The sequence below is a fragment of the Lissotriton helveticus genome, chromosome 7, assembly GCF_964261635.1.
Source record: "Lissotriton helveticus chromosome 7, aLisHel1.1, whole genome shotgun sequence".
Lineage (NCBI taxonomy): Eukaryota > Metazoa > Chordata > Amphibia > Caudata > Salamandridae > Lissotriton > Lissotriton helveticus.
The window spans coordinates 1,316,532,440-1,316,559,361 of record NC_136068.1 but is presented as its reverse complement, the minus strand read 5'-3'; the positions used below and the strand labels follow the sequence as shown (position 1 = coordinate 1,316,559,361).

At 46.3% G+C, this 26,922-nt stretch overlaps 1 protein-coding gene across 2 annotated transcripts in view; it reads right to left on the bottom strand.

Annotated features, from left to right (window-relative positions):
- Window positions 1–26,922, bottom strand: part of MGAT5B (alpha-1,6-mannosylglycoprotein 6-beta-N-acetylglucosaminyltransferase B) — a 793,707-nt gene that overhangs the window by 329,870 nt on the left and 436,915 nt on the right. The window contains exons 5-8 of one of the 2 annotated variants that reach the window (XM_078654621.1): window positions 18,441–18,529; window positions 16,252–16,422; window positions 12,958–13,122; window positions 11,804–11,973 (exon numbers count right to left, since the gene is read on the bottom strand). In XM_078654621.1, the coding sequence (XP_078510747.1) occupies window positions 11,804–11,973; window positions 12,958–13,122; window positions 16,252–16,422; window positions 18,441–18,529 (595 nt within the window). The remainder of the gene's footprint in view (window positions 1–11,803; window positions 11,974–12,957; window positions 13,123–16,251; window positions 16,423–18,440; window positions 18,530–26,922) is intronic. The other variant, XM_078654622.1, reaches the window with a different exon arrangement.

Here is a 26,922-nt window from a genome sequence, read left to right as displayed (position 1 = left end):
ATATTCAAGGGTGGCAGGGTGTCACATTGACACCATGTTTCACCCCTGAATCATGCATGTGTGCACATGTGGCGCACATACATGCCCAGAAGGTATTCCTTATTTACCACCAACTTGTAGTTGGTGGTAAATAACGAATCCTTAAACCAAAAATGCACTCACTTGAGTGCCCCCTACATAGGATTTAAGGATTCGGTAATTTATCGATTCCTTAAATTAAGGAATTGGTAAATTACCAAATCCTTAAATCCAGCCTCCTACATCGCAGAGGGCTAAATACCGGTCGGTAACGGGAAATTTACCGATTTTCGGCCATTACCGACCGGTATTTGCCCACCTACATCTTGCCCTGAGTCTTTAAAGTTTTATGCTGGGGTTCTGCTTCTTTTGAAGTGTACATTTGTACTTCTCTTCTTCTCTCTTGAATGTCTGTCAGTCGCATCAGGAAAGACGCCAATGCTGACTGTCCGACAACACAGTTCATGGGAGTGGAGAAAGTTTACACCTGGATGTCATCCACATGTATCAAAATGTTAATCCTAGGCTATCAGCCCTAGTTTTTATGATTTCCTTATCAGCCCCAAACTCCTTCCTGAGATGTGTCCAGGCCCCTTCCTTGTAATCTATCACTGAATCAAAGAGTACCTTTTTGAAGTATATAGGGGAAGTATCTTCCTCCATTGTGCCCCGCCTAGCTCCCAGAAATGCAGCAATACGCAAAACTGGGGGCATTCCTCTGCTCCTCATGTCTTCTCCTGGTAGGTCTGAGTTTCCCAAAATGGAACCCAGGTTCCTCCATGTAACGTACCATTGCAGGCACACTTACAATCAGTGTGCATTCACAGCACACATACTTTCCAGCACTGTTACCTTCATTCATTGTACCATCACAGACACACATACATTCAGCTCACACATTGGGTCTGTGTGCACTGTTCAGTAATGAGGACTTTCTGTAGTGTACCAGGCTGTGCTTTTGGCAAACAGGCTAAAAACAGTTACGGACAACGGCGGACATGGGGACCACACTCCCCTGCTGTGTTCCCTTTGTGATTGTGTCACCACTGTGACCAGACAAGTGTGCACTAGCGACTCCAGCACCTGCCGTCTCTGGGTTTCAGCTGCTAGGCAGAGGAAGAACAAACCAAAAGCTGAAGTAGTGCACTTCTCTGAAGCAAAATTCGTTTTTCAATAAGTCATATTGTCTTGTTTGTATTGTCTTAGTAAATCCTTTATTTTCATAAGCATCCAACAGTTAAAGTTACCAGCCAAGGCATTTTGTTCATATACAATGTACTTCTTCAGCGCATTGAGTGATGTACGTTCTTGGGGGAGAAGGTCCTAAGTTCTCCCTTGTGTTTCTTTTGAGCCAAGTGCGAGCTTGGCCCAGAATATGGAGTCGTGGCAAGGAAAAGTTGCACGTGCACAAATTAATGTGACTGTGAGGGCCTCCTTGATAAGGGCCAGTAAGCGCTGATTCTGGAAAGCTAGAAGCAGCCGTCTGCTCCGTTCGAAAGATGCTTATGAAAATAAAAAATGTTTTAAGACAATACAAACAAGACTATATGACTTAATAAAAAACGAATTTTGCTTTTGGCAAACATACACACCGTCAGCACACACACTCACCATGTGCATGCTGCCCAAAACCTACACCGCACCCTGCACATGCTTTTAATGCGAACTCATAGCACTACATCTCTCAAGTAATGTATTCCGTGCAGGCATGCATACACTCTGCACATGCGCTACCCCTTCAAGTACTGCACACAATTGCTCTACCCTTGTATTGTACCCGTCTCAGGTACACACAAATGCAGCACAGAGTCACTACTCTTGTGCTGCACAGGCTTCTGCGTTAAGTATGCAGTTGTGGAACTTAAAAACTGTGAATGAGCCAGTGATACAGGGTAAAAACGACCTATTCACTCCTACTGATCACTACACTGTATGCTGCCACAACCGTGATCGTGCTGGTTAACACTTGGTGAAGGCAGTAGCCTTCCCGCAGTATGAGGGCAGCACTTTGGGTGTCCCTCCAGTTTCTAAAAGACCTCAATCCCTGTGACAGCCCTTTGTAATGGCATATATGTACAATAAGTATTTGCCTATGACAACAAACATCCGCCTTAGGGATCCAGACAACAGTGCAGGTGGGCACTCAGGTCAGGGGTGCATGTCTTTTGCCATGCAGAGAACTTTTCCATCCCAACAGAAAGTCACTAATCTTTCAAACATCATGTCTGAATTGAAAAGAGCCATGTAAATCAAAAGAAGTAATCATTACGTAGGTTACAAATCATTTGTTCAGAATGTGGTTCCGCAAGAATGCAGAGAACATTAAAAAGCAGTAAAATAATTTTCAACATCATCAACGGATTTTGTTTCATCTCTCTGTTCATGTGCACACCTGCCAAGTGACATGTCATATGAAGCATTTGAAGCAAGGTCTGGATTTTAAGCCAAAAAAAGTTCGCAGGCCGTGGCTTCTAGCTTGATTTTATTATTCCATAATTTTAAAAGCTAAAAAAAACACAGCATGCAAAATACTGCCAGCCAAAAACACACACGAATGGTTGAAGATATTATATATGACATGACCCACATTGATGTGTTCCCCAGGATTGTAAATCCCCATGTGCTCTATTGTCCATCATCCTGTTCCCCTGCTGAACATGACCTGTGCTAACATAACTCAAACAGACCAGTCCCCTTGAGCTGTATACATTACTCTTCCAGACGCACAGCAGTCAGAGCTCGCCCCACACACACAATACCCAGTGGCCCTTTAATGCAGCATCGCCCACTGCTTTCAAGAGACACATCACTCAGTGTTCTCCAGACTGCTCTTCGGATGAAGAGAGCTCCCCTTGTGCACATTACACTGTGCTACCCCTACACATCTCTCTGAGCCCATGTATGCACATAGCACTGTCCGCATACGCTGCACATCACTCAATGCTCTCCTGATGCACAACGCCCAGTGAATTCCTCGTGCACATCACTCACTCTGGTGCTTTCCTGAGGCACATCACTCTGTGGTTCCAAATGGCTCACCACCCAGTGCTGCCCAGACACACATCACCCAGTGGAAGCCTGCGATGCATCACCAGAGTGTCTTTTCTGAATGTTAGCCTGTGCTGCCTTGGTTCACGTCACCAGGTACTCCCTGGTGCATATCACGCTAGCCCCGTAGGACACAGCACCTTGTCCGTCCGAGGTGCACTCCACCAGGTACTCGGTGGTACACATCACCAGGTACTCCCAGGTACACATCACCGGGTATTCCCAGGTACCCATCAACAAGTACTACCAGGTGCACATCACCGGGTACCCGCTGGCGCACATCACAAGGTACTCCCAGTTACACATCAAGAGGTGCACATCACCAGGTACTCCCAGGTGCACATCAACAGGTACTCGATGGCGCACATCACCAGCTACTCCCAGGTACAGATCATCGGGTATTCCCAGGTGCACATCAACAGGTACTCCCAGGTGCACATCACCAGGTACTCGCTGGCGCACATCAACAGGTACTCCCAGGTACAGATCATCGGGTATTCCCAGGCGCACATCAACAGGTACTCTGAGGTACACATCAACAGGTACTCCCAGGTGCACATCACCAGGTACTCGTTGGTTCACATCACCAGGTGCCCCCAGGTGCATATCACCAGGTACTCCCTGGTGCACTGTACAGGCCTTCATTTGTAAAATAATAACTGTCAGGGCTATCATCGGGTGGCCACTGCAGCCTGCTCCACACATTGCCCCTGCCATGCTACCAATGATAGTAATAGCACAACTACAAAACATCACACTTCTGAAAGTGTGACAATTCCGACCATTTCAGGCCCCCAAAGCTATAAGACTGATTTAGGCGGAAAGTAATATTCATTTTCATTGTATATTTAATTAATAATTAAGATTTGTTGTAGCCATCTCTAAATTAGCCAGACATCTCCATCTTGTGGCAGACTGTCACAAGCTTCGGTGTTGAGAATTAAGCGCTGGTGCCGCGCACCGGAAATCACCGGCTCAAACTAAGCACTGGCCTTGCATATCACCATATCCCCGTAGCACACAGCACTTTGTTCGTCTGAGATCACATCGTCCTGTCCCCCTCGGATGCAGATCAGGCTGTGCCCACTCATGCAGCCAGACTTTAAAAGATAAGTAAACATAAAAATAAATAAAACGAATTCCGTTGCACACAATGCATCACCAAATGCGATGCAGTGTGTGCAACGAAATCCGTTTTATTTATTTTTATGTTTACTTACCTTTTAAAGACCATAATCCATGCATTACTACCCCCCACCCTGCCCCTCCCCCTCCCCACGTCACCGCCCGGCCGGCCGCGGCTGCACTCATGTACATAATTCCAAATCTCAATGTCCAGTGGAATGCGCGGGTCGCCGAAAAAGGATTTTCTCTGCGTGCTGCTCGTGATTATAAGAGGATGAAATGAACATATTAAAGAAACTGATGGCACGCCTATACGTTTTTTTTTTTTACGGCGAGTGTAGTATTTACAATATGTTTCTTCAAGAGCTTTCTTCGTAACGTCTGTCCGGGAAATTTCAAAGCAACGAACTCCTTGTAAAAATATGGGGTGCACAGGGTGGCTCCTTCACCTTTAGTTTTTTTTTTTTTTAAATATGTAAAATAAACCCCTTTATTAGGTCGAGGACTATCGGTTCTGCCGTAAGGCAGAAACCGGAAGTCGGAGATTTAATGATTCTTAGAGTGCTGCATTTATCCCTCCCTCTTTTTGCTCGTTCTCCATTGGCTGGCTTCCTAAATGGAGGCCAGCCATTGGAGGAGAGATCCGTCACTCCGATGTAGCCCCGTCCTTTTCGGATTTGGGGGCGTCATTTTTGCTGTTCTTTAGCTCGTGACGTAGTCCGTCACTCAGGACAGCAAAATCACGCCCCCAATTCCGAAAAATTCAGAACCCTGCGGCAGCCATTTTCTTTTCCCCGCAGTGAGGGTGAGGCTCGAGCCTCTGCCTCTGCCCCCGTTTGTGCCGTTTTTAGTGCTCCTGCACCCCTGTTTGTGCCCCAACTATCTCATTGCACTGTGCATCTTTTAATTTGGAAAGGATTGAGCTAAAAAAAAATGATGTGCTGCGACCGCCGTCTCTTTAACCGGACAGTCTACGTCCCGAAAGTCACAAGACAACACGCCAGCAAAGTGCCCAAGAGTTAGGATGGGGCGACGCAAAACTTCACATTGTAAGTAAATAGCTCTTTTGTTTTTCAAATGTGGCTGTACGTGTTTGCTGAACATACACAGAACAAACATAGATGGTGGGATGGGATCTTTGTACTGCTCGCAAGGGTGTTTGCTTCCCGTCCGCTCGCCCAGGGAGCGCATTGTAAATGCTTGTTATAGTCTTCAGGGACTTAGTGAGATCACAGAACGGCCGAGCTGGGGAAGAGTCAGCCACACACCCGTCTACCCGACTTTCGCTCCTCGAGGAGCAGCACTGAGTTGACAATCTTGTGTCTGTCTGCCTCGTAGAAGTAACCCCCCCACCGTTGAGTCATGGGTACTGACCTTTCCCAGTGAATCCGCTCGAAGAATGCCAGGTTGTTGCTATCATTAGCACAGTAAAGGACCGCTTTCTTAAAACGGGCTCCCATTTGTGCAGGTCTGGCAGTGAGCGCCATTACTCGAGTGTGCACGTTTTGGCAGGTGTAAACTTTGCCGCCTATTAGTTCGGTCTGCAGTCTCTCGGAAGGCATGCTTTAATGTATGAGGTGTTTAATGCTCGCAGACCTGTGGAGCGGTGAGAGGCCCTCAGTTGTCACCCGGGCAGAGTTTCAGTGAAAATCACCTTTTGCACATCTTTTCTCCTGGTCTCACCTTCCTGGCGTAGAGGCAGGTCCGCCTCCTTTTTGCCAGCGCTGTGATGACTCTTGGAACTTCAGAAGTAGTGTTTTCCTAATTGTCTAACGCATTTACGACTTGTGGCTTGAAAAAAAAACAAAAAACAATTTTTGTTGCGGCCTCAAGAGACGCAAGCAAGCTTTTACAGCTCACCCCCCGCAGTTCCCTTCATTCCATCGAGGGGGAGTGGCAGGGCCGATACTGCCAAGCTTTCAGTGCCCGGCACTTCCTGTCAAAGGCTTCGCACCTGCACTTCTAAGCAGATCTGCTGCACTAGACCCATCACTTCTCAGCAGGTCTTGCATACTAGTACCTGCACTTCTCAGCTTCATTGGTATGCTAGCTCCTGCATTTCTCAGCAGATCTGCTGTACTGTCACGAGCACTTCTCAGCAGACCTCGCATACTAGCAGCCGCACTTCTCATTGCATTTGCTTTCCCTCTTTCGCACGTAAGCACTTCTCAAAACAGGGCTGCTGCTCTTCTAATGGACGATGTAAAGTAGATTCTAAGCAGGGTTGCTTCTCTTCTAATGGGACAATGTAAACATAATTCTAAGCAGGGCTGCTACTCTTCTATCGGGACTGTGTAAACAAGCTCATAAGCAGGGCTGCTAGTCTTCTAAAGGGACTGTGTAAACAAGCTTCTAAGCAGGGCTGCTGCAGCAGTAGTAGTTTATACAGGGCTTCAAGAGGTGCGGGGCTCGCCATTCGCAGACCTGGTAAAAATTAAAAACCAGCGCTAAAATACCGCCCTTCTTGCCCCTATAGTCATGTGACCCGAGTCTAGGCTTGGCCCAGAAGACTCTCTGAGGAGGCTGTGTGATGCTGCGGTGGCTCGAGCTCCTGCAGCTTTGAGAAGTAAATGGGAGTCGTGGGGTGCTGCAATGAAGCCTGTGCGTGTGTGATTATGTAATTCCAAAAGAGAGCGCACTATCGGCAGATGTCACAGTGGGTGCCAGTCGTGTACAAAAATCACTGTAATTCACAGAAGTTTTGTAGTGTCCTGGCATGCCTGCATGTTGCTCTATTGCTAATTTATTATTTACCATGTTTGAAACTGTTCTTGTCTGTCTAATTGGGGTGAAAGGTGAAGTGGGCCTCTTTCGATTAGAACGTAGCATTTTCCCTTCCATTTCTGCTTTTGGCCATCTCTCTCCTCCAATCTCAACCATACCCATTCTTTTTATTATCTCTTTCCCTCTCACCTCCTTTTGTCTACCTCCTCCACTCTCCCTGCTCCCATTGTCGCTCTCCTTCTCTCTCTCCATTTTTTCTCTTCTTCCTTCGCTTTTTCCTTCTGTGTGTGTGTGGGCTCTGGGTGTGTGTGTGTGTGGGCTCTGGGTGTGTGTGTGTGTGGGCTCTGGGTGTGTGTGTGTGTGTGGGCTCTGGGTGTGTGTGTGTGTGTGGGCTCTGGGTGTGTGTGTGTGTGGGCTCTGGGTGTGTGTGTGTGTGGGGCTCGCTGTGTGTTTGGGGGGGCTCTCTCTCACTAACTCACTCTCTCTCTCACTACCACACTATGTCTCTCACTACTTCACTATCTCTCTCACTACTTCACTATCTCTCTCACTACTTCACTATCTCTCACTAACTCACTCTCTACCTCACTACTCAACTCTCTCTATCTCACAGCATCACAATCTCACTACCTCACTAACTATCTCTCTCAATACCACATTACATCACTATCTCTACATACATCACTCTCTCACTACATCACTCTCTAACACACTACCTCACAACTTCACTCTCTCTCTATCTCACTACCTCACTCTCTCTCTATCTCACTACCTCACTCTATCTATTTCGATCTCACTACCTCACTATATCACGACTCACTCCCTCAAAAGTTCACTATATCACTCTCACTAACTCTCTATCTCACTACCTCACAACTTCACTCTCTCTCTAACTCACTACCTCACTCTCTCTCTATCTCACTACCTCACTCTCTCTTTCTATCTCAATAAGTCACTTTCACTCTCTCTTTCACTACCTCACTCTCTATCTCACTACCTCACAACCTCACTCACTGTTTCTATCTCACTACCTCAGAACATCCCTCTCCACCTCACTCTTTCACTACCTCACTATCTGTCTCTCACTACCTCACTCTCTATCTCACTACATAACTCTCTTTACCTCACTACTCCACTCTATCTATCTCACTACCTCACTATCTCACGACTTCTCTCTCTCAAAACATCACTACCTCACTACCTCACTCTCTATCTCACAACATCACTACTTCACTCTCTCTCTCTCTAACTCACTACCTCACTCACTCTATCTCACTACCTCACTCTTTTTATCTCACTAACTCACTACCTCACTCACTCTCTCTCACTACCTCACTCTTTCTATCTCACTAACTCACTTTCACTCTCTTTCACTACCTCTCTCTCTATCTCACTACATCACATCACTATCTGCTTAGATCTCACTACCTCACAACATCCCTCTCCCTCACTAACTCACTGTTTCACTACCTCACTCTCTCTAGCTCACTACCTCACTCTCTCACTACCTCACTCTCTCACTACCTCACTCTCTCTCTATTTCAATACCTCACTCTCTCTATCTCTACCTCACTCTGTCTCTTCTAATGCAATAGGTATCACATATGCAAAACATTAAGCTAATGCCAATAGAAATGACAATGCCATTTATTTAGGGATAAAAAATTTTTTTTTAAAAATGAGCTATACAATAGCTCTACCTATAATATTGCCGAGACCATTGCATTGTAAATGCTTGTTCACTATGTATCACAGACATGGGTCCTTGCGTGGACACTAAAGAAACTCAACCCTTTTACAGACCATAATTAAGTTAAACTCATCCTAAATTGCGTCATCTCCTTTCTTCAGTCCCTACCTTCCTCATGTGATATGCCTGCTGATCGTCAGACCACCTCCTCCTTACTGGAGTCTTCCCCCTCCGCCTCTTCTCTTTACAATTCTTTTCGGTGCTCAGTAGATAGGGCAAAATCTAAACTTGAGATCACGTGGGAATCTGATTTTTCTCAGAAATGGTCCACCCTTCTTTGGGATAAGATCTGGTGTAAACTTCATAAAACCTCTAGAGCTGCTAATACTACCCAAACTTTGTATTTTCTTTATAACAGAACCTTATTTACTCCTCTCTCCCTCTCACGTTTCTCACCTGATACTCCTTCCATCTGCTGGTCGTGCCCTTTTCCCTCAGCTGATCTCAAACACATGCTTTTCGAATGTCCACACATTTCTAAGTTCTGGATTTCCGTATGGGCTCAAATTCAGAACATTTTTCACCTTCAAATCCCCTTCTCACCTATCTCGATTTTTCTTGGCTCCTTATCTCCTGAACTTCCTCAGTCCCCTGGCCACTACCAACTCCTAGATCTCTTAATTGCTATTGTTTTTCATACTATTACTTCTAACTGGAAACAAGCTGCCAATGTGTCTTATCGTTCCTGGTGGAATGCAGTCTGCTTCCATCACCGATTGGATACAAACTATGTCTCTCCCATCTCACTAGCTATCAAGCGGGGCCTTTTATGGATCCCTTTGGTATCATATCTCTCTTCCACTGCTCCTGCTTGCCCTTCCTTAGCTCCTGATTCTTTTGAGATTCGCAAACCACCTTGAATTTACTTTGCCTTTTTGTTTCATTGTTATTTCATCATTTGTATGCAGAACATTTATTTATCTTCTTTGTACCTTATATGCTCGTATTTTACATGCTCATTGTAATACTTGTTTATTATTCTTTGTAATTTTCCTTAAGTTGTAATTATTGTTATACCCTTTTGCTGTTTCTTCTTTTCCTCCCCCTCCCCCTTTCCCCTTTTTCTCTTATTTCAATAAAATCAAACTTAAATTGCGGCCCACGAGTATAAAACATTGAAAGCGATGCTTCAAGGCGCTGGGTAAGATGCATGTGGTATAGATCGGGTAGGATTCTAACTACCCTGTCACGTTGAGAATGCAGCCAAACTGGCGAGCGATGTATCCGTGTGACACCCATTTCTGTATTCGTGATCTCAATCATTTCAATGGCATGCACACAACACAACGGATCGATGAGTGTATGGAGAACATGCATGGGCACAGATGCTTGGATGGGAGGGTGGACCCTGGAAAGGCTGGCAAGGTGTGATGGGCATCTCCAGAAGTAATGGAGTGCTGGTGCTGAGATACAGAATACTAATCACTCAGAGAATATATAGGCGTGTGGATGGGTTGTTTCTTGTTTCTTGTTGTTTTTGTTGGCTTTTAAAAAGAAAGGGACACAAACCCCTCACCCACCTCAGGTGTCCTCGTTATTGTATGTCCCTTAGGCACACGATTAAACACAGACCAAAGACAGTGGTTTTAGAACCCTATCTATATCTTAAGTGTGTGTCAGTTAACATGTTTCAGCCCTTGTCTGTCACCTCTCTGAGTTAGAGCTTTCTTCAGGACCTAGATGACCCCTAGGGTAAACACCTAACTCTCTAACCAATCCTTATTCTTTAGTGTCAGCATTAGTGAAATAAGGGGGAAACCCTCTGTTGAACGTTTTTTTCCCACACAGTCGCCATTGTTGCATTGTCACCTAAAGTATATAAACATAGATACAAGATAAAAACAAAACAAAGTATAGTCTCGCGACAACTTTCCTTATCCCTCAGGTATGCATTGCTCATTCCCACATGTGGGTGCACTCTCTCTCCGGTTGAAGCCCACTCATGTAAGAACATCGCGATTCATGCTTAACACATGTGGTGGCCTCTTGTACTGCTCGCTTACCAAACTGATGCTTCTCTGGGATCTGTGCCTTGGATTTGATAGGTACCATGGATGGGATGCATGGGTATGAAGTCTACCATGAATGACAAGAATAGATGGGATGGGTTCCCTTAACTCCACTCGAAGATGCTCATTTTATCAGCAATGGAAGGATGAGAGGATAATATGGCTCAGATGAGATTGTAACTACTGAACTGAAAGTTTTACAGAGATCTATGCAAAAAGAACTCAATTAAATTAAATTAATTAGCACCTTGAAGCAATGCTATCAATGTTTTATACTCGTAGGTCGCAAATTAGGATGAGTTTCACTCTACGACGTTTAATTTATTAATTTATTGGGGGCCGCTAAAATGGCCCTAGCAGCTGCATGGAAGCGACCAGAGGCACCCTCACTGATTCAGTAGCACACAAGATTGTGGAGGGCATTGGGCCTCGAGCGTATGGAGGACATTATAGATGACACCAGGAAGGAATTTGAAGATTCATGGTCCTCGCTGGTGAGTTACCTTTCTGAAGGCCTTCCACTTACGGCCTGCTCGCCAAGGCTTAGAGCCCTCAACTTGTTCCTTATCTAGGGACCTAGCTTCTAAGCTGCTTGTGCGTGTCGCCCAAAATCAACAAGGAGAACACAGACACCTAACCCCCCCAATACACATATTTTGTTTCTGGCATCACAGCACCTTTGTTTTTGTTGTTCTTCTGTTTTGTTATATCTGTCAAAAATCCCTGTAACACCCCGATAGGGGGGGCAACTGGTATGTTGTTAAAGACTTGCACATAACAATACTTGTTGTATATTCTTGGAATGGGGACCTTTTCGAGCCATAGAACTTGGGACGAAGATGACACTCCTACTAGCACTCTGTAACTCCAGGCTCTCCCCCTATATTTGCTCTGTTTGTATGTATTGTGCATGATGCTCGTCTATGTCATATTAAAACCAAATAAACAGATTTTGACAAAAAAAAGAACTCAATCCACTGACCTATCACTGAACACAATGAGGAAGTTTGGCTGTGTTCATCATTCCACCCTCTTATAGAATTATAGCCTATTGCTAGGCAGGGCACCATATTGTCAGTGGTGGATGAAGGAGGCGAGCTGAATCTAGGTGGTGGTGACAAGCACTCACCTCTGGAGATCCTTCACAGAAACGGTGATCTTCAGGCTGTGGCCCAGCATGAAGAGGGTGGCAAGGATGTCAGCCCACTGAACCATCTCACCCAGGGGGCCTCCCTTCAAGACTCGAGGACTGAATACATCCCCAGATTCCTCCGTCAGGAAGCCGATGTGAACCAAAATCTGCCAGGAAGAACAACATGTTACGTTAAGAGCGATATGGAGGGAGGTGCAGGTAACAGGAAGGTGGGTGGAGAAAGCTGCAAATTAGAGATTTCAGGACATAGAAAGAGAAAAGGGGGTAAGAGAATAAGCATGCAAGGGAAAAGAAGAAGCTTTCAGAGAAGGACAGGGTGGAAATTTTCACTGAGACTGATAGATGGCTCGCTGTTTGGCTTCTAATGGGTCTGGCAGAAGATCAAGAATGCATCCAAGGCTCACTCTAAGGGCCAGAGATAATACACCCTGCTCCCAAACCCTAACAATTGTCTATGAGCAAAGGGATAGTGTCCTGCGAATGACACCAGACTAGGCCTGGGCGAAGCCCTACACTACGCTCGCGTACTTTGCGAAGTTTGCGCTACTTCGCACTACGAGAACTGCACGTAGCACAGTGCAAACATGCATAGCGTAGCGTAAAGTATTGCAGCGGTCATTTTTTACTTGCTCGCGGTCCTCAACGTCAAGTTGGCGACTGCGAGCAAGTAAAATGACATGCCTGCGAGACTTTTTCCTCGTTCACGATCAGCTGCTTTTTGGGAGGTCAATGGCAGGGAGCAGGCAGTGGTCATTCCATAATCGCTGTTGGACTCATCGGTCCTGTGTTTTATCAGACAACCCAGTGCATTTTGGGAGTTGTAGTCCTGATTTGCTTTCACTGATCTACAAACCAACACATCTGATAATAATTTGTAAATGGAAAAGCAAAGCCAATATAAAACGGTGGGAACTGTACTCCTTGGTTTTCTTTCCAGCCACTATAGGAGCCAGAGAACAGAACTCCTTGTGTTTGCCTTGGATTGCACATAATGCAGGTAGATGAACTCACAACGGTACACAAGCGAGACCAGCTTCTCTGACTGTCCATATATCACTTTTGTGCTGGTTCTCCTGATCTTTGGTTGGTGGGCACAGGTGTCGGAGGACCAGATGCTCTCTCCTACGTACCTGCTTCTGCTCCTTCTTGGTATCCTTCATCCGCTCCTCCAGGTGGCGGGCTGCCAGCAGCCAGTGGGACGCCAGGCGGCGGATCCGCTTCTTCATGAAGATCAGCGACTCCTTGCCACTGCCAAGTAGATCCAACAGGGGTGCCAGATCCAGCCGGAACGCCGCCTGAACGGACCAAGCAAGGCAACAATAAGAACAAGCACCTAAACTTAGCACACATCCAAAGCCGATGCCGACACCATGATGATGGTCAGTGTACAGAGCTCTGGGGCCGCTGCACCTGCTCACAATTTACAAGTCACTTCTGGTTGGTGTGGGATCCATATGGCATCCACTAGATCTGCAAGACATGTGTCACTCAATGCTGTGTGAGCCAGGTGGATCTCCCCCCTCTGCCCATGGAGCCTTGTAACAATACTGCTTGTGCCACAGCATGTAGTGTGACCGTCTCTCTCTCTCTCTCTCTCTCTCGCTCTCTCTGCTTGTGAGACGTGCATCATCAAGGCATGGTTGTGGGGGGTATCTCGCTTATGACTCCGTCCTTTACCTGTACAAGCTGTACCACTGGTGACGTAAGAGGGAGGGCTCTCTCTTACTAGAGAACCCTCTATCTGTAGGGCTTGAGTCACTCAACCCTGTAAGAGTCAGGGAGTTCTCTCTCTTCCACCTCAGCCTTGGACAGGTCCTCTTTGTGTCAGTGGATGTGGTAGGTTCATTCCCTTTGCACCCATCGGTGTGCTTGTGAGATTTGTGTTGCGTCAAAGAGTGCTGTATGGTGCAGGGGGTTCACTCTCCAGACCCAGCCCTGGGTCTGTCTGAGCTGTATCGCGGATGCTATAAGAAGCAGGGGGCTCGTGCTGTCTCCCAGGAGAACCCTTGACCAGGAACCAATGTTGTATGAGCCAGGAGACTCTGCCCCCTCCACCCTTGTCCCGCAATCACTTGTGTCATGGCACTGAGAGCAGCATGAGGCTCCCTCTCACTCCACCCAGCTGAGTGCCAGTGAGACTTGTGTCACTGAGTGTTGTTTAAGGGCAGAGGGTTCTCTCTTTCTCCAGGCAGTGCTGTATCTGTAAGACTAGTGTCCCTGATTGCTGTTTAGGGGCAGAGGTTTCTCTCTTCCTCCAGTCAGTGCTGTATCTGTAAGACTCGTGTCCCTGAGTGCTGTTTAGGGGCAGAGCGTTATCTCTTTCTCCAGTCAGTGATGTATCTGTTAGACTCGTGTCACTGAGTGCTGTTTAAGGGCAGTGCTGTATCTGTTAGACTCGTGTCACTGAGTGCTGTTTAGGGGCAGAGGGTTCTCTCTTCCTCCAGTCAGTGCTGTATCTGTAAGACTTGTGTCCCTGAGTGCTGTTTAGGGGCAGAGGGTTCTCTCTTTCTCCAGTCAGTGATGTATCTGTTAGACTTGTATCACTGAGTGCTGTTTAAGGCCAGTGCTGTATCTGTTAGACTCGTGTCCCTGAGTGCTGTTTAGGGACGGAGGCTTCTCTCTGTCTGCAGTCAGTGCTGTATCTGTTAGACTTGTGTCCCTGAGTGCTGTTTAAGGGCAGAGGGTTCTCTCTTTTTGCAGTCAGTGCTGTATCTGTAAGACTCATGTCACTGAGTGCTGTTTAGGGGCAGAGGGTTCTCTCTTTCTCCAGTCAGTGCTGTATCTGTAAGACTCGTGTCCTTGAGTGCTGTTTAGGGGCAGAGGGTTATCCCTTTCTCCAGTCAGTGATGTATCTGTTAGACTCGTGTCACTGAGTACTGTTTAGGGGCAGAGATTTTCTCTTTCTCCAGTCAGTGCTGTATCTGAAAGAGACGTGTTTCACTGAGTGCTGTTCAGGGGCAGAGGGTTCTCTCTTTCTCCAGTCAGTGCTACTTCTGTAAGGTTTGTGTACCTGAGGGCTGTTAAGGGGCAGAGGGTTTTCGTTCCCTGCAGCCAGTGTTGTATCTGTTATACTCGTGTCCCTGAGTGCTGTTTAGGGGCAGATGGTTCTCTCTTTCTGCAGTCAGTGCTGTATCTGTAAGACTTGTGTCCTTGAGTACTGTTTAGGGGCAGGGGGGTTCACTCTTTCTCCAGTCAATGCTGTATCTGTTGGACTCGTATCCCTGAGTGCTGTTTAGGGGCAGAGGGTTCTCTCTGTCTGCAGTCAGTGCTGTATCTGTAAGACTCGTGTCACTGAGTGATTTTAGGGGCAGAGGGTTTCTCTCTGTTTGCAGTCAGTGCTGTATCTGTAAGATTTGTGTCCCTGAGTGCTGTTTACGGGCAAAAGGTTCTCTCTTTCTGCAGTCAGTGCTGTATCTGTAAGACTCATGTCCCTGAGTGCTGTTTAGGGGCAGAGGGTTCTCTCTGTCTGCAGTCAGTGTTGTATCTGTAAGACTCGTGTCCCTGAGTGCTGTTTAGGGGCAGAGGGTTCTCTCTTCCTCCAGTCAGTGCTGTATCTGTAAGACTCATGTCCCTGAGTGCTGTTTAGGGGCAGAGGGTTCTCTCTGTCTGCAGTCAGTGCTGTATCTGTAAGACTCGTGTCCCTGAGTGCTGTTTAGGGGCAGAGAGTTCTCTCTTCCTCCCGTCAGTGCTGTATCTGTAAGACTCGTGTCACTGAGTGCTGTTTAGGGGCAGAGGGTTCTCTCTGTCTGCAGTCAGTGCTGTATCTGTAAGACTCGTGTCCCTGAGTGCTGTTTAGGGGCAGAGGGTTCTCTCTTCCTCCAGTCAGTGCTGTATCTGTAAGACTCGTGTCACTGAGTGCTGTTTAGGGGCAGAGGGTTTCTCCCTGTTTGCAGTTGTGTTGCTGAATGTTTATGAGGCTCTGGTTGGCCCCACCCATGTGTGTGCTTGTAAGGCTTAGGCCACTGAGTAATGTATGAGGTGGGGGACTCCCTCTCTCCCCACCCACCTCTGCAGCTGTTAGTTTTGCATCACTGAATGCTGTGTGAAGTGGAGGCTTCCCTCTAAACACACTGATAAGAGTTGTGTCAATGACCTGCTGTCCAACAGACCTATTGAGACCATGGCCACGCCTTCGTTCCTGACTGGCCTGCCTGCTTTGATTGTGATTCACCCAGTCTGCCTAGAGTACTCTGAAGCAATAACTAAGCAATACTGAGTGTATTATGAAAACCTTCAATGTCATAAATACGGGATACTGAATGGGCGAGAGGCGTGTTCTACCTCCACCCTGCTTTATATGCGTGTGATGCATGTAATTGAATATTACTGTTAAGACAAGGCGTTCTAGCCACTGGGCATTATTGCAACACAAACAAAAAGCAGGAAAGACAAACCCAGAGCCCGTGTGCCCAGGATTACAGTACCTCTTTCTTGGGATGTGGCTTTAGGACGGGTGGTGCTTGCGTCTGGTTCCTCCAAGGTAGCTCAGGGCAAAACCACTCCACTTCGCTGAGGTAGACGAGGAAGGAACATTCTGTGCCATCGACACCGTAGAACGCGTAGCAGGGGTCGGAGGTCCACTTGGATCTCATCCACTGCAAGAACAGAGCAGACGTTTTGAAACTCACACTGTGGTAAGAGAGGTGAGTCTTGCTGTTGACAGCTGGAGACACCTCATCTGCCAGTCTTGCGGGAACAGATTCACAAATAACAGGGAAGAGAGGTCCTCAACGCGAGACACAGGCCATTCAACCAGTGATTGCAAAACCAAGGGCAAGATTTAGCAGCACTCTGCGGTAGACCAAGCTCACCAAAAGTTACTCAAACCAGCGCAGTGTTGATTTATTATTTACTTTCTGTGCAAAACTTCATTTGCACTGAAAAGCTGTCACAAGGAACTCACATCCATGCTTTTCGTTATTCAGTATCCACCGGGCATCTCGTGGGTGGCAGACAGGGATCTCCACACTTACACCCATGGTTTCGACAGAAAACACCATCTACTAACATGTGTAGACAGGGTTTTGCACCCAACAAAATGCCCCTCCTTGATGCTGGTGCAAAGTAGAAGAACATTTTTTATCTCCCTAAACTTTTCAATCTTTGTTTACCGCACACAAACAAAGAGAGAAACGTGTCGAAGGAAGCCTGAACACAGCATTTTACACTACTAGGATACCCTTGCACTACAAAACCTACGCTACATACCACACACACACCTTTGCAATATGGTGCAAAGGTGTGTGTATGGCACAAGGCTTCATTATGCACCAGCGCATGGGACGAGAGCTGCAGAGCCATATCTTAGTGGATATGGCACTGAACTACTCTCACACAAAGTAGAGTAGCTCTATGTTGCATCTAATATTAGGAAATCTGACCCCAAATGTGCACTATAGATTGTTCCCTCCCTTCAGGACGAATAGAAGGCTCTGATAAGCAGTTGAAAGGACATGCAATGGCCAGCTTGCTGGGGTTGGCAGTGACGGTCTTCAATGCCAGTGTACACAGAGAACGCATTAGTCACGTCACAGAACCAGAGAACAACAGTCTGCCAGAAATGTGCAGGTGTCCCACAGATGGGTGCCTCTGAAAAGCTGGTAGGGCGGTAGTTAAGGCAGACATCAGTGATGTCGGGATGGGCTGGGAGAAGAAGCGTTGGGATAGGAAGCTCCAGATGCAACCAGGTAAGTGGGGCTAAGGCCAGGTTTTGGGGGTCGTTTTTAGGGGTGGGTGGGTTTTTAGGGCTCAGGGCAGGAGTGCGGTGGTTCGATTCATTTTTTTGGTAAGGGGCAAGGTGTTAGGCCTCATGATGGTGGGAGGGTAAGGGGTAGTTTTAAGGGAAGGATAGGATCGCTTTTAGGGCTCAGGGCAGGGGGTCGGGTGTTTTTTTGGGGCTGGGACCGAGTGTTAGGGCTTAGGGTGATGGGTCAGGGTAGTTTTAAGGGCTGGGGCAGGGTGGATTCCAGGGCTGGGGTATCAGGTGTTAGGGTGCAGGGCAAGGGGGGGCTAGGATATGCTATTTACCACGCACATCCCTTTAGGAAAGCTGCCCTTAAAATTAGGGGGTATATTAGCAAGAACCTTGTTAAAATGATCGCCGCCTGCCGCTAAAACGGTGATAATGAGTTTGCTTATATGCGTTATGGAATTCCAATAGAAGCCCAGGTTAGATGTCCTGCACATCTAACCTGGGCTTCTATTGAAATTCTATAACGCATATTAGCAAGCCCATTATCGGCAGTTTCCTGCCGCTAAAACAGAGATAATTTTTACGTGGTCCTTGCTAATATGCCCTGAAATTCCTAGTAAAGAAATGCATGACAAAGGCATGAGTGGTAAAGATGTGGTCATAATTCAGACCATGTTGTTAAGGCATGCGTGGTTTAGGCATGCATGGTCGTATCATACAACCCTGGTGAGGGGAGGGGCTATGTTGCATGCTGGGCAAGGGAAGCCTCTGTGAGGCATGAGCTATTGCAAGATCTTCACCACAGCCGGTCCACGCCCAGCCTCCAGACCCCCCATCCATCCCGACCTACAAGCACTGTTCCTGTTATTGCAAAATATCCACTGTCTGAATGAATTCCATGCGTGGCAAGAGTCGACTCACCTCCATTTTTCCTGCACAGTCTGGGAACCTGGGGTCTTTGGGAACCTCGCACATGTCCCGCCTCCCTCCTGGGAACGTAGAGAAAGAATCTGAAAAAAGTGTCAGGGTTAGGTGCTCATACGTCATCACCCCAACCCTCTCCTCAAACACCAACTGCCGGTCACTACAAGCGGTCTTTTCATGAAATTATATATTTTTTTAATTCCCGAACATCAGTTTCACATCAGCCCAGTTGCCCCACCTTAAATGAGGCAAACACACAGTTTAAACGGTCGCTTTGAATTTAGTATAAACCTCTTAAGGACTGGTTTGACAACTTAACCTCGTTTATGACTATTGTTTGTCGACAATTCTAAATAAAGATTTTCAGACATATCATTATGCAGAAGGTATATTGACATCAAAAATTAAATGAGTGTTTTAAAAACAATATCTACTTTCTAAATACTGTATATAAATATATACACATATATAAAACATATGTGCATTCATTGTTTCACTAAATCCATAAACTTAAAACGCCGACTTCATTCTCTAATAGTTATCTAGTTCTACTACACAATCTTTGCTAGCCATGTAAACATCTTTAATGATCAACAACGTAAGTCTTTAGTGTGTAACTACCATTAGATCAAATGTCATTTTTGGAAATGGCTAATCAGTCCTTTTGCTAGCCAGCCTCATTTCTCCTGCTGAGATTTTACAGTAATGGAAAAAGCGAAACTACAAGTCCCAGAACCCACAGTAGTATTTTCCACAAAGTATGAGTGGCTGAATGTAGCCCTCATAGCAGAGCGTCAGATGGCAGCTATGCCATTATGGTATCCTATGTGGGGTAATCCCCACGCAGTTTGCCCATTGCTCTCCTACCTTTCTGGTAAAACTCCAAAGGCAAAACCTTGCTGTTTTTTCCTATAAATTAATGTTGGCTCAGAAATATGTTTTATTGGTTCGCTCGCCATACCCAGTGTAGCAGGGGGCATGTCTGGTCCTGTTCTACTTTAGGCGACTGTATCTATTTATATATTTTCCAAACATAACATCCACCTGAAAACGACAAAAGTAATACCGAGACATAGAGTAACTCTGAAGAAGAACCCTCCTCAATACTCAGGTCAAGTAGTCCTTCAGCGACAGCTTCACCGAAGAGTGAGACCGAGGTAGCAGGTGGCACTGTGACCGCAGAGGTCGCGGAGATTCCTGAAGAATGCTGGTCACTCACCAGAGAACTTAAGCACCTGAATCCTATGAGTCGGAGCTCATGCTTTTTCCACAGCGATGTCCGTGGCCAAGGGCTTGGCCCAGACCCTGGACGTTTTCTTCATCACAGTCCTGGATCTCAATTAGATGACTTTTACTGTTCTCGTCCTTCATTGAACATCTGAAATCATACATTCATTCGGATCCCAGTGCCTTGAGACCCTTGTGGGTGAGTTGCTGCGATTTACCAACCCTGATTGATTGATTGATTGATTGATTGCTCACAACTAAATTACTTTTATCACCTTCACTGCCTACCCACTCAACTGGAATCGACTGTTGGGTTATTGCCTTCTTCTGCCTTCCACCTCTTCGAAGGCCGGCTCATCGGGCCAGTTAATGTAACAGGGGGTGGTTCATGCAGCATGTGGGCCGGTGCTCACCCAGTTGAGGAGTGAGAGGTCTCCGATACACTCAGGCAAACCAGAAAAGAGCTTGTTACTGCTCTTATCTAGAATGCTTTCTTGAGCAAGTACATAAACCTTTCCCGATTCACCAGGGTTCAGGAGGACAATAATTTGCTGTGGCGAAGGGCTTACAGTTCAGTTGATTAGTAGTTTTTTAACTTCCTATAAAGAATTTGTGTTTATTTTGTTTTTGAATTCTTGCATAGTGCAGACTAACCCCAAAGATGTATTATTCATACAACACAACGGGTCTTTGTGCAGCGGTATCACACAGAAAGAACTGGAGAAACAAAAATTGGTCACTTCCTGGAGGAGGCGCCCACTTACTGAGGAGACCTTTAAAGAGCGCAGTGCACTCTTAAAATGCTTGTGAAATAGAGCAGGTAATATAAGTAGCATAACAAAAGGGCGTTAGACGCCAGCGATGCAAGACAAAGAAGGCCTGTAAACACCTGGATACACAATAAAAGGAATGGAAACCACCGGGGAAACAGGAAAGACAGCAAAAGGTCATTAGGCTTTATGTTAAGTCTTATATAATTACTGCGTTGGTTCTGCTAGTGCAGGGTGGGGGCTTAAAGCCCACCTTCAAGATGAAGAAAGAAGAAAGGGCAATTTTAATCTGGTTGATTTCCAGATTTTATATGAATTTCCAAAGAAAGATTGTTTTAGTGGGAACTTCTTGAAAGATGGTACTTTCAAAAGAAGAATACACAAAAATGTCCCATTTGGCACTGCCCTCTTCATCCACATGATACTTAACTGTATCCGTCACATCAATGTTGCCTGCATGTCAAAAAATACGTAACTGATTATCAAATGAAGCAGAAAACAGTAAAATGAAGCTACAATTAAACAACGATGTGAAGGACAATCAGAAATACAATATTTACATGTGCCCTGTTGGGTTTTTGTGCAGCGCTTAAAAACACCGAGGGGCCACTTCAAGGCACCACAGTCAAAGAAAAGTACTAAGGAAAGCAATTACAAAGGTAGAGAGTAAGGGATGAATGCATGCGTGAAACAGGAAAGGAAGGGTGAGGACAAGAAAGGGCATAGGTAAAAGTCTGTGATGACATCATGGGGCAGTTCCCACTTTTCGAATCATGTGATGGCATCTTGGAGTGCATCATACTTCTTAAATCATGTGATGAAATACAGGGGCAGTTCACACTTCTCAGATCATGTGTTAACATCCAGGGTCCGTTCACACTTCTCAAATCGTGTGATGACATTCTGGAATGGTTCATACTTCCCAATTCATATGATGACATCTACGGGTAGTTCACACTTCGCAGATCACGTGATGACATCCTGGGGCTTTTCATACTTCTCAAATCGTCCTAATTTGGAGGGTGTCTCCCACCTGCAACCATTGTCACGCACCTAACATGGCAATGGGGCACCCGCCCTGCAATTCTTCCTCAACCTTCCAGAAATATTTAATCTCTATTTACTTCAATGGTATCACCCACCATAAAAACTGAACTCCATTCCTGTCAATAGGTTGAAAGGCATGGTTCAATCAAATCCCTGAGAGGGACTTACTTTGCCCTGTAGTGACCCATTATTGTATACACACCATTAATCGAACTGCGACTTGCCACTAGGATAGTGGCATTATTAATTACCAGAACAATTGGCATATGTGAACAAGCTGAAAAGGATGAAAGGCTGAGTTGACCGTGTACGACTCAACGCTTGAACCCGGTGCTTGTCCAGATTTGAACTTCAGTGCTAACCCTAACCCATCAATTAAAAGACTTTGCCTCCTCACCTCTGATATCTCGCCCACAACAGTCCAACTTTAGTAATGTGTGTGAATGAATCAAAGGTTGGTATTGTCCCTCGGTGAATGATGTTCGATTGCCTGCAGAGGTGATTGCAGGCTTGGGGGCAATGTTTAGCATGGTCCCCACCCCCATGCCCTATCAGTTGTCAGTCCTCTTACTGAGACATGCATATCTTCTGGCATTGTGGGTATGAGTGCAAGATGGAGGCCATTGGGGCAGCCCACAGCCGGCATGCACATCAGCCACCCTTCTCCCACTCTTGCATCTTGCACACACAGGGTAGCAAAGACCCTTGGGCTAGCCTAAGGACCTGCTGCAACTATCACGGTGCAGGCTTTTCAGAGGTGTAAGTCGAGAGGCCCTTCCTCTCTGTTTCCTCCTTCTTAGGGTTCCAAACCACTGTGAGGGGGGCGGGGGTGAGGAGAGGGCAGCTTCAACTCAGATTTTTCCAGGAAATGCAGGGGAAGGTTGTTTTTTGGCAACAGTTGATCTTTAGTTGTTTAGAAAAATTAACAGGCAGTCCCTGGTCACGTGGCTAGTGCTGAATGCCCACACTTGGGTCCTTATCTTTATTTACCCGGAGCCAGGAGCTGTTTTGCTGGCACTGTCATACAGATTGGACTTTGCTGGACATGCTCCTCCAGGACGGAGGATAATGTGAAGGCGGAGGGGCGGCACTATCTGCAGCGTCACATCCGGTCTTGTTTTGTAACATAACTCATTGCTTAGAGCGTGTAAATGTTCTGAGTTCAAGAACAGAAAACAGCCATTCATCGACGCCAGCTCGTAAACAAATCACATTTTCTCCAAACAATGATGCCATTAGTCAAGTGGCAGGATACATTCAGTCAGTGTAATGCGCCAAATAAGTGGTGGGTATAGAGTGAAGGCTGTGTCATTTGAGAACTTTAAATGATCACAGGGTGATCCAGTTCCAGTTATACCTGATACCACGTTTCCTTCTTTCGCCACCACCACATACTCACTCGTTTGTTTCTCCTCCAGAGCTTAGAAGCAGCCCTTCCTTCGGTGGGTAAGCACTGTACACAAATAACAAACGCCAACACATCGGTTCCCTCATTCCCTCACACGACGACCCCCTGCCTCTTCCAGTGTGTCATGACATTGCCTCTACAACTCAACATAACTCACATAGACATTAGCATAGCCTCCACCAGCCCACCAGTGATTCTTCACAGACTACATCACAGCTCCCAATCTCAAGGGGCCTCAGAACTATATTTAGTTGTCATAGACCCCAAGACAGGAGGAGGCCCTATATCTCCAGTGCTTTCACCCCAATCTCCATCACACTCTAGCACCCACTACTCTGAGACATGACAGGGTCCCAGAACCTTACAGAACAACAAGAGCCTTAGAATACAGACTGTTCTAGTGGCTAGAACCCTGCAGATTCGACACATATGAGATCTTCTGTTTCCTATTTCATTCTCTTGACTACTTCCTAATTAACTGAAGATTATGCCAAATACATCTACTTTCCTGCACTCGCAATGTGTTTCCTGCATGAAGAGCAAATAAAGAGCAATTTCTTTACAACATATCTCTCTTTGGATATTGCGGTTTCACACGATAATACACTCCAACCAACCATCACCGGTAGGCGTTGGCTGCCTTATTCCAGTACCATAGGTCAACATGGGTGTGGAAAAGGACTTGTTTGCCTTCTAGGTTCTAGGGACACAGACAACCCTTGCTCCACAACCCATCACAATACCCTGCATACCTTTCTCACCTTTGCACAACTCACTTCTACTTTGAAACCTTCCACCACACTTGTGTGGCTATCAGTTTAACATAAACATGGCCACACATGGACTTTCAGGCCTCCTTAATTTCTTGAATGTCCACCTTTTGCTCTCACAGGACCCTTAAAAATGCCATGGCATTCTATGACTTATTCCCATGTGTTCTCAGGACTTCAAACTTCCCAAATGTTAGCCCAGGTAATTGCTAACAAGGGAGGCCTTCTCATAACTGGAAGTATTAAGGGTGTGTGTTTTCACACATCAACACTTGGAACCTCAAAGAACATTTTAGGTAGGGGTGGGCATAACTGGCATAATTATCTCTAGTGCAATTATGCATATTTACTGAAACATACTACTAATTATGCAAAATTATTTGAGACGCATGGTCCAGTATTTGGAGCTGTTTCTTAATGCACAATGCACTGTCGTGTTCAAAATGGGTCTAAGGATGCATTTTGTATTAAGAAAATAGTACGAAATGCTACAGGACACAAGCAGCAATAGCCAACACCCACTCACTCTCCCTTAATTTGTTGTTCCTGTGCTCCTACGGTAAGATGTTTGGCCAAATTACACTTAATTACTCAAACTGGTGTAATTTCAGTAATTTTGTGTCACAAGAGTAATGCATAATTACTGAAATTATTCCAATTACTCTGGCATAATTAAACTTTCGCCTATGTCTAGTTTTTAGAGGAAAAAGAGAGGCTCACATTATACCACTCAACGAGAATGAAAGGACTGTTGCTATTTTAGGAAGACTGCATAAACAAACTACAGAAATGCATACATTTGTAGAGAAATATTGTATCTACCAAATGCCATTACAGAACACTGCTATTGCTTCTCCCTCTGATAAAAGTACTTCAATCAGTCAATCAATCAGCAAATATATAGCACAGCACTGTCACCTCTAGGGGTATCTGGACACTAAGGGTGCCATGTCTCCTTCGAAAATACAGGTATTGAGTTTTGCCAGGGAGGGCGCAGTTCGGAAGCAGAGAGGCAAGTCATTCCAGCACTTGGCAGTGATGTAGGAGAAGAAGTGGCCCTGACTGCAGCAGACGTGAGGGGTGTGTGTGAGAGCGAGTAAGGTGGAGTGCAGGTGTCCTGCAGGCAGATAGAAGTTCAGTTGATGGTTGATGAAGGATGGTCTTTGAACGTATAGGGCTTTGTATGTGTGCGTGAGGATCTTGAACTTGTATCTCTTCTGGATAGGGTTCCAGTGGAGTCTTCTGAGGTGGGGTGATGTGTGTCCATTGGGGGAGGTCCAGGATGCGTCAGGATGTGGTTATCTGTATGGTGTGGAGTTTTCTGAGGCGCTGGGTGGAAATTCCGGTGTAGAGGATGTTGCCTTAGTCAAGGCGGCTGGTGATGGGGGCCTGCGTGGCGGTCTTTGAAGTGTTGAATGGGATCCATCTGAACATTTTGAACAGCATGCGATAGGTGTGGAAGCAGGAGGAGGTGACTGCGTTGACTTGTCGTTTCATGGTCAGTTGGCTGATGAGGATGATGCCCTGGTGTGATACATGGTCTGTCGGTGTGGTTGTTTGTTCGAGTTCTGCTGACCACAAGCTGTGGTTCCATATGGAGGTGTTCTTCTTGAAGCTCCATACTTCTGTTTTGTCTGAGTTAAGTTTGAGGCTGTTGTCTCTCATACAATTGGCTATGTTGGTCATGGCATTGCAGAAATTCATTTTGGCATTGGCAGGGTCCTCAGTGCGCGAGAGGATGAATTGAGGGCCCTCTGCGTAGGAGATTAGGTCAAGTTTTTGGGATCTGACAAAGGTTTGAAAGGGGCTCATGTAGATGTTGAAGTGGGTGGGGCTGAAGGATGATCCTTGGGTACACCGCATATGATGTCCTAGGGTGAAGGGGGCAGTCCGATGCTCTGTGTGTGTCCTGTTAGGAAAGATGATATCCACTTGAGGGCACTTCGCTATATGCCGATGTTGTAGAGTATGTCAATTAGGTTTTGGTGGTAGACTGTGTCAACTGCAGCAGATAGGTTGAGGAGGATCAGGGCCACATTTTCTTGATGGTCGAAGAAAGTTTTGATGTCATTGGTGGAAGCCATCAGTGCAGTTTCAGTGCTGTGGATGGCCCGGAATCCTGATTGTGAGTAGTTGAGAAGGTGGTTTTGTTCCAGGTATTCAGTGAGCTGTTTATTGATGACTTTCTCAAGTACTTTGGCTGGATAAAGGAGCAAGAAGATCCGTCTGTACTTTTTGAGGTGACTAGGGTCGGCGGAGGGTTTCTTTAAGAGGGGTCTGACCTCTGCATGTTTCCAGTTGTCTGGGAATGTTGCTGTGGAGATGGAGGTATTGAGGATGCTGGTGAGTTCTTTACTGATTGGTTTGGATCCAACGTTGAAGAGATGGTGGGCCCCCCGGAGTGGATGGAATAAATGATGGCTGTGGGTTTCTGGGTGGTGAGCAAAGGCCAAGTGGTGACCATTCGGTTGGGCTTTGCTGTTTGGTTTAAGTTGTCGAGGCTGAGGGTGGTGGGTTTGGTGTCTAAGTTGTTGTCAATGGTGGTGTTCTTGCTGTGGAAGTGGTCAAGAGGAAGTCACAGAGGTCTTGGGATGGATGGTCTTTGTGGATGGTGTTCTACATAGCTATCGGGTTGGAGAATTCCTTGACTGTTTTGAAGAGTTCCTTTGTGTGGTTGGCCCTGGTGTTGATACGAGCAGTGATGGCTTCCTTGATATGCTGGTGGTAGTTGTTGAGGGCTGCTTTATGGCCGGCCCGGTTAGCAGGGTCCCTGGTGACACTCCATTACTTCTCAAGTTGGTAGCAGTTGCACTAGGTGGCTCTGAGCTCTGGGTGTACCAGCTGTCTTGTTTTGTGGTTTTGTTGGCTTTTGCTGATCTCAGAGGGGGTGAAGCTTTCAGCTCACTTGGTGATTCAGCCTGGAAAGCCTGGTCAAGGTCTGCTGATGTTTTGAGTTAATTGGTGCTGTCGGCATATGTCCATTGAGTTTCAGTTACCTTGCCCCAGCTGCGGTGGGTGGCGCTGTGGTGCGTGGTGATGGTATGCTGGGCGTTTGAGATAGTGAAGCGAACAATGGCATGGTCGGTCGAGGTGAGTTCCATGACATCGGTGAATTTGATTTTGACGGTAGAGGTGAATATGGCGTTGATTGTGTGTCTAGCTTTGTGCATTGGTTTGGTGACCAGATGGGTGAGACCAACGTTATTCAGGTTCTACAGGAGGGTGGTGGAGTTGGTGTTGTTGGGGTCACCGACGTG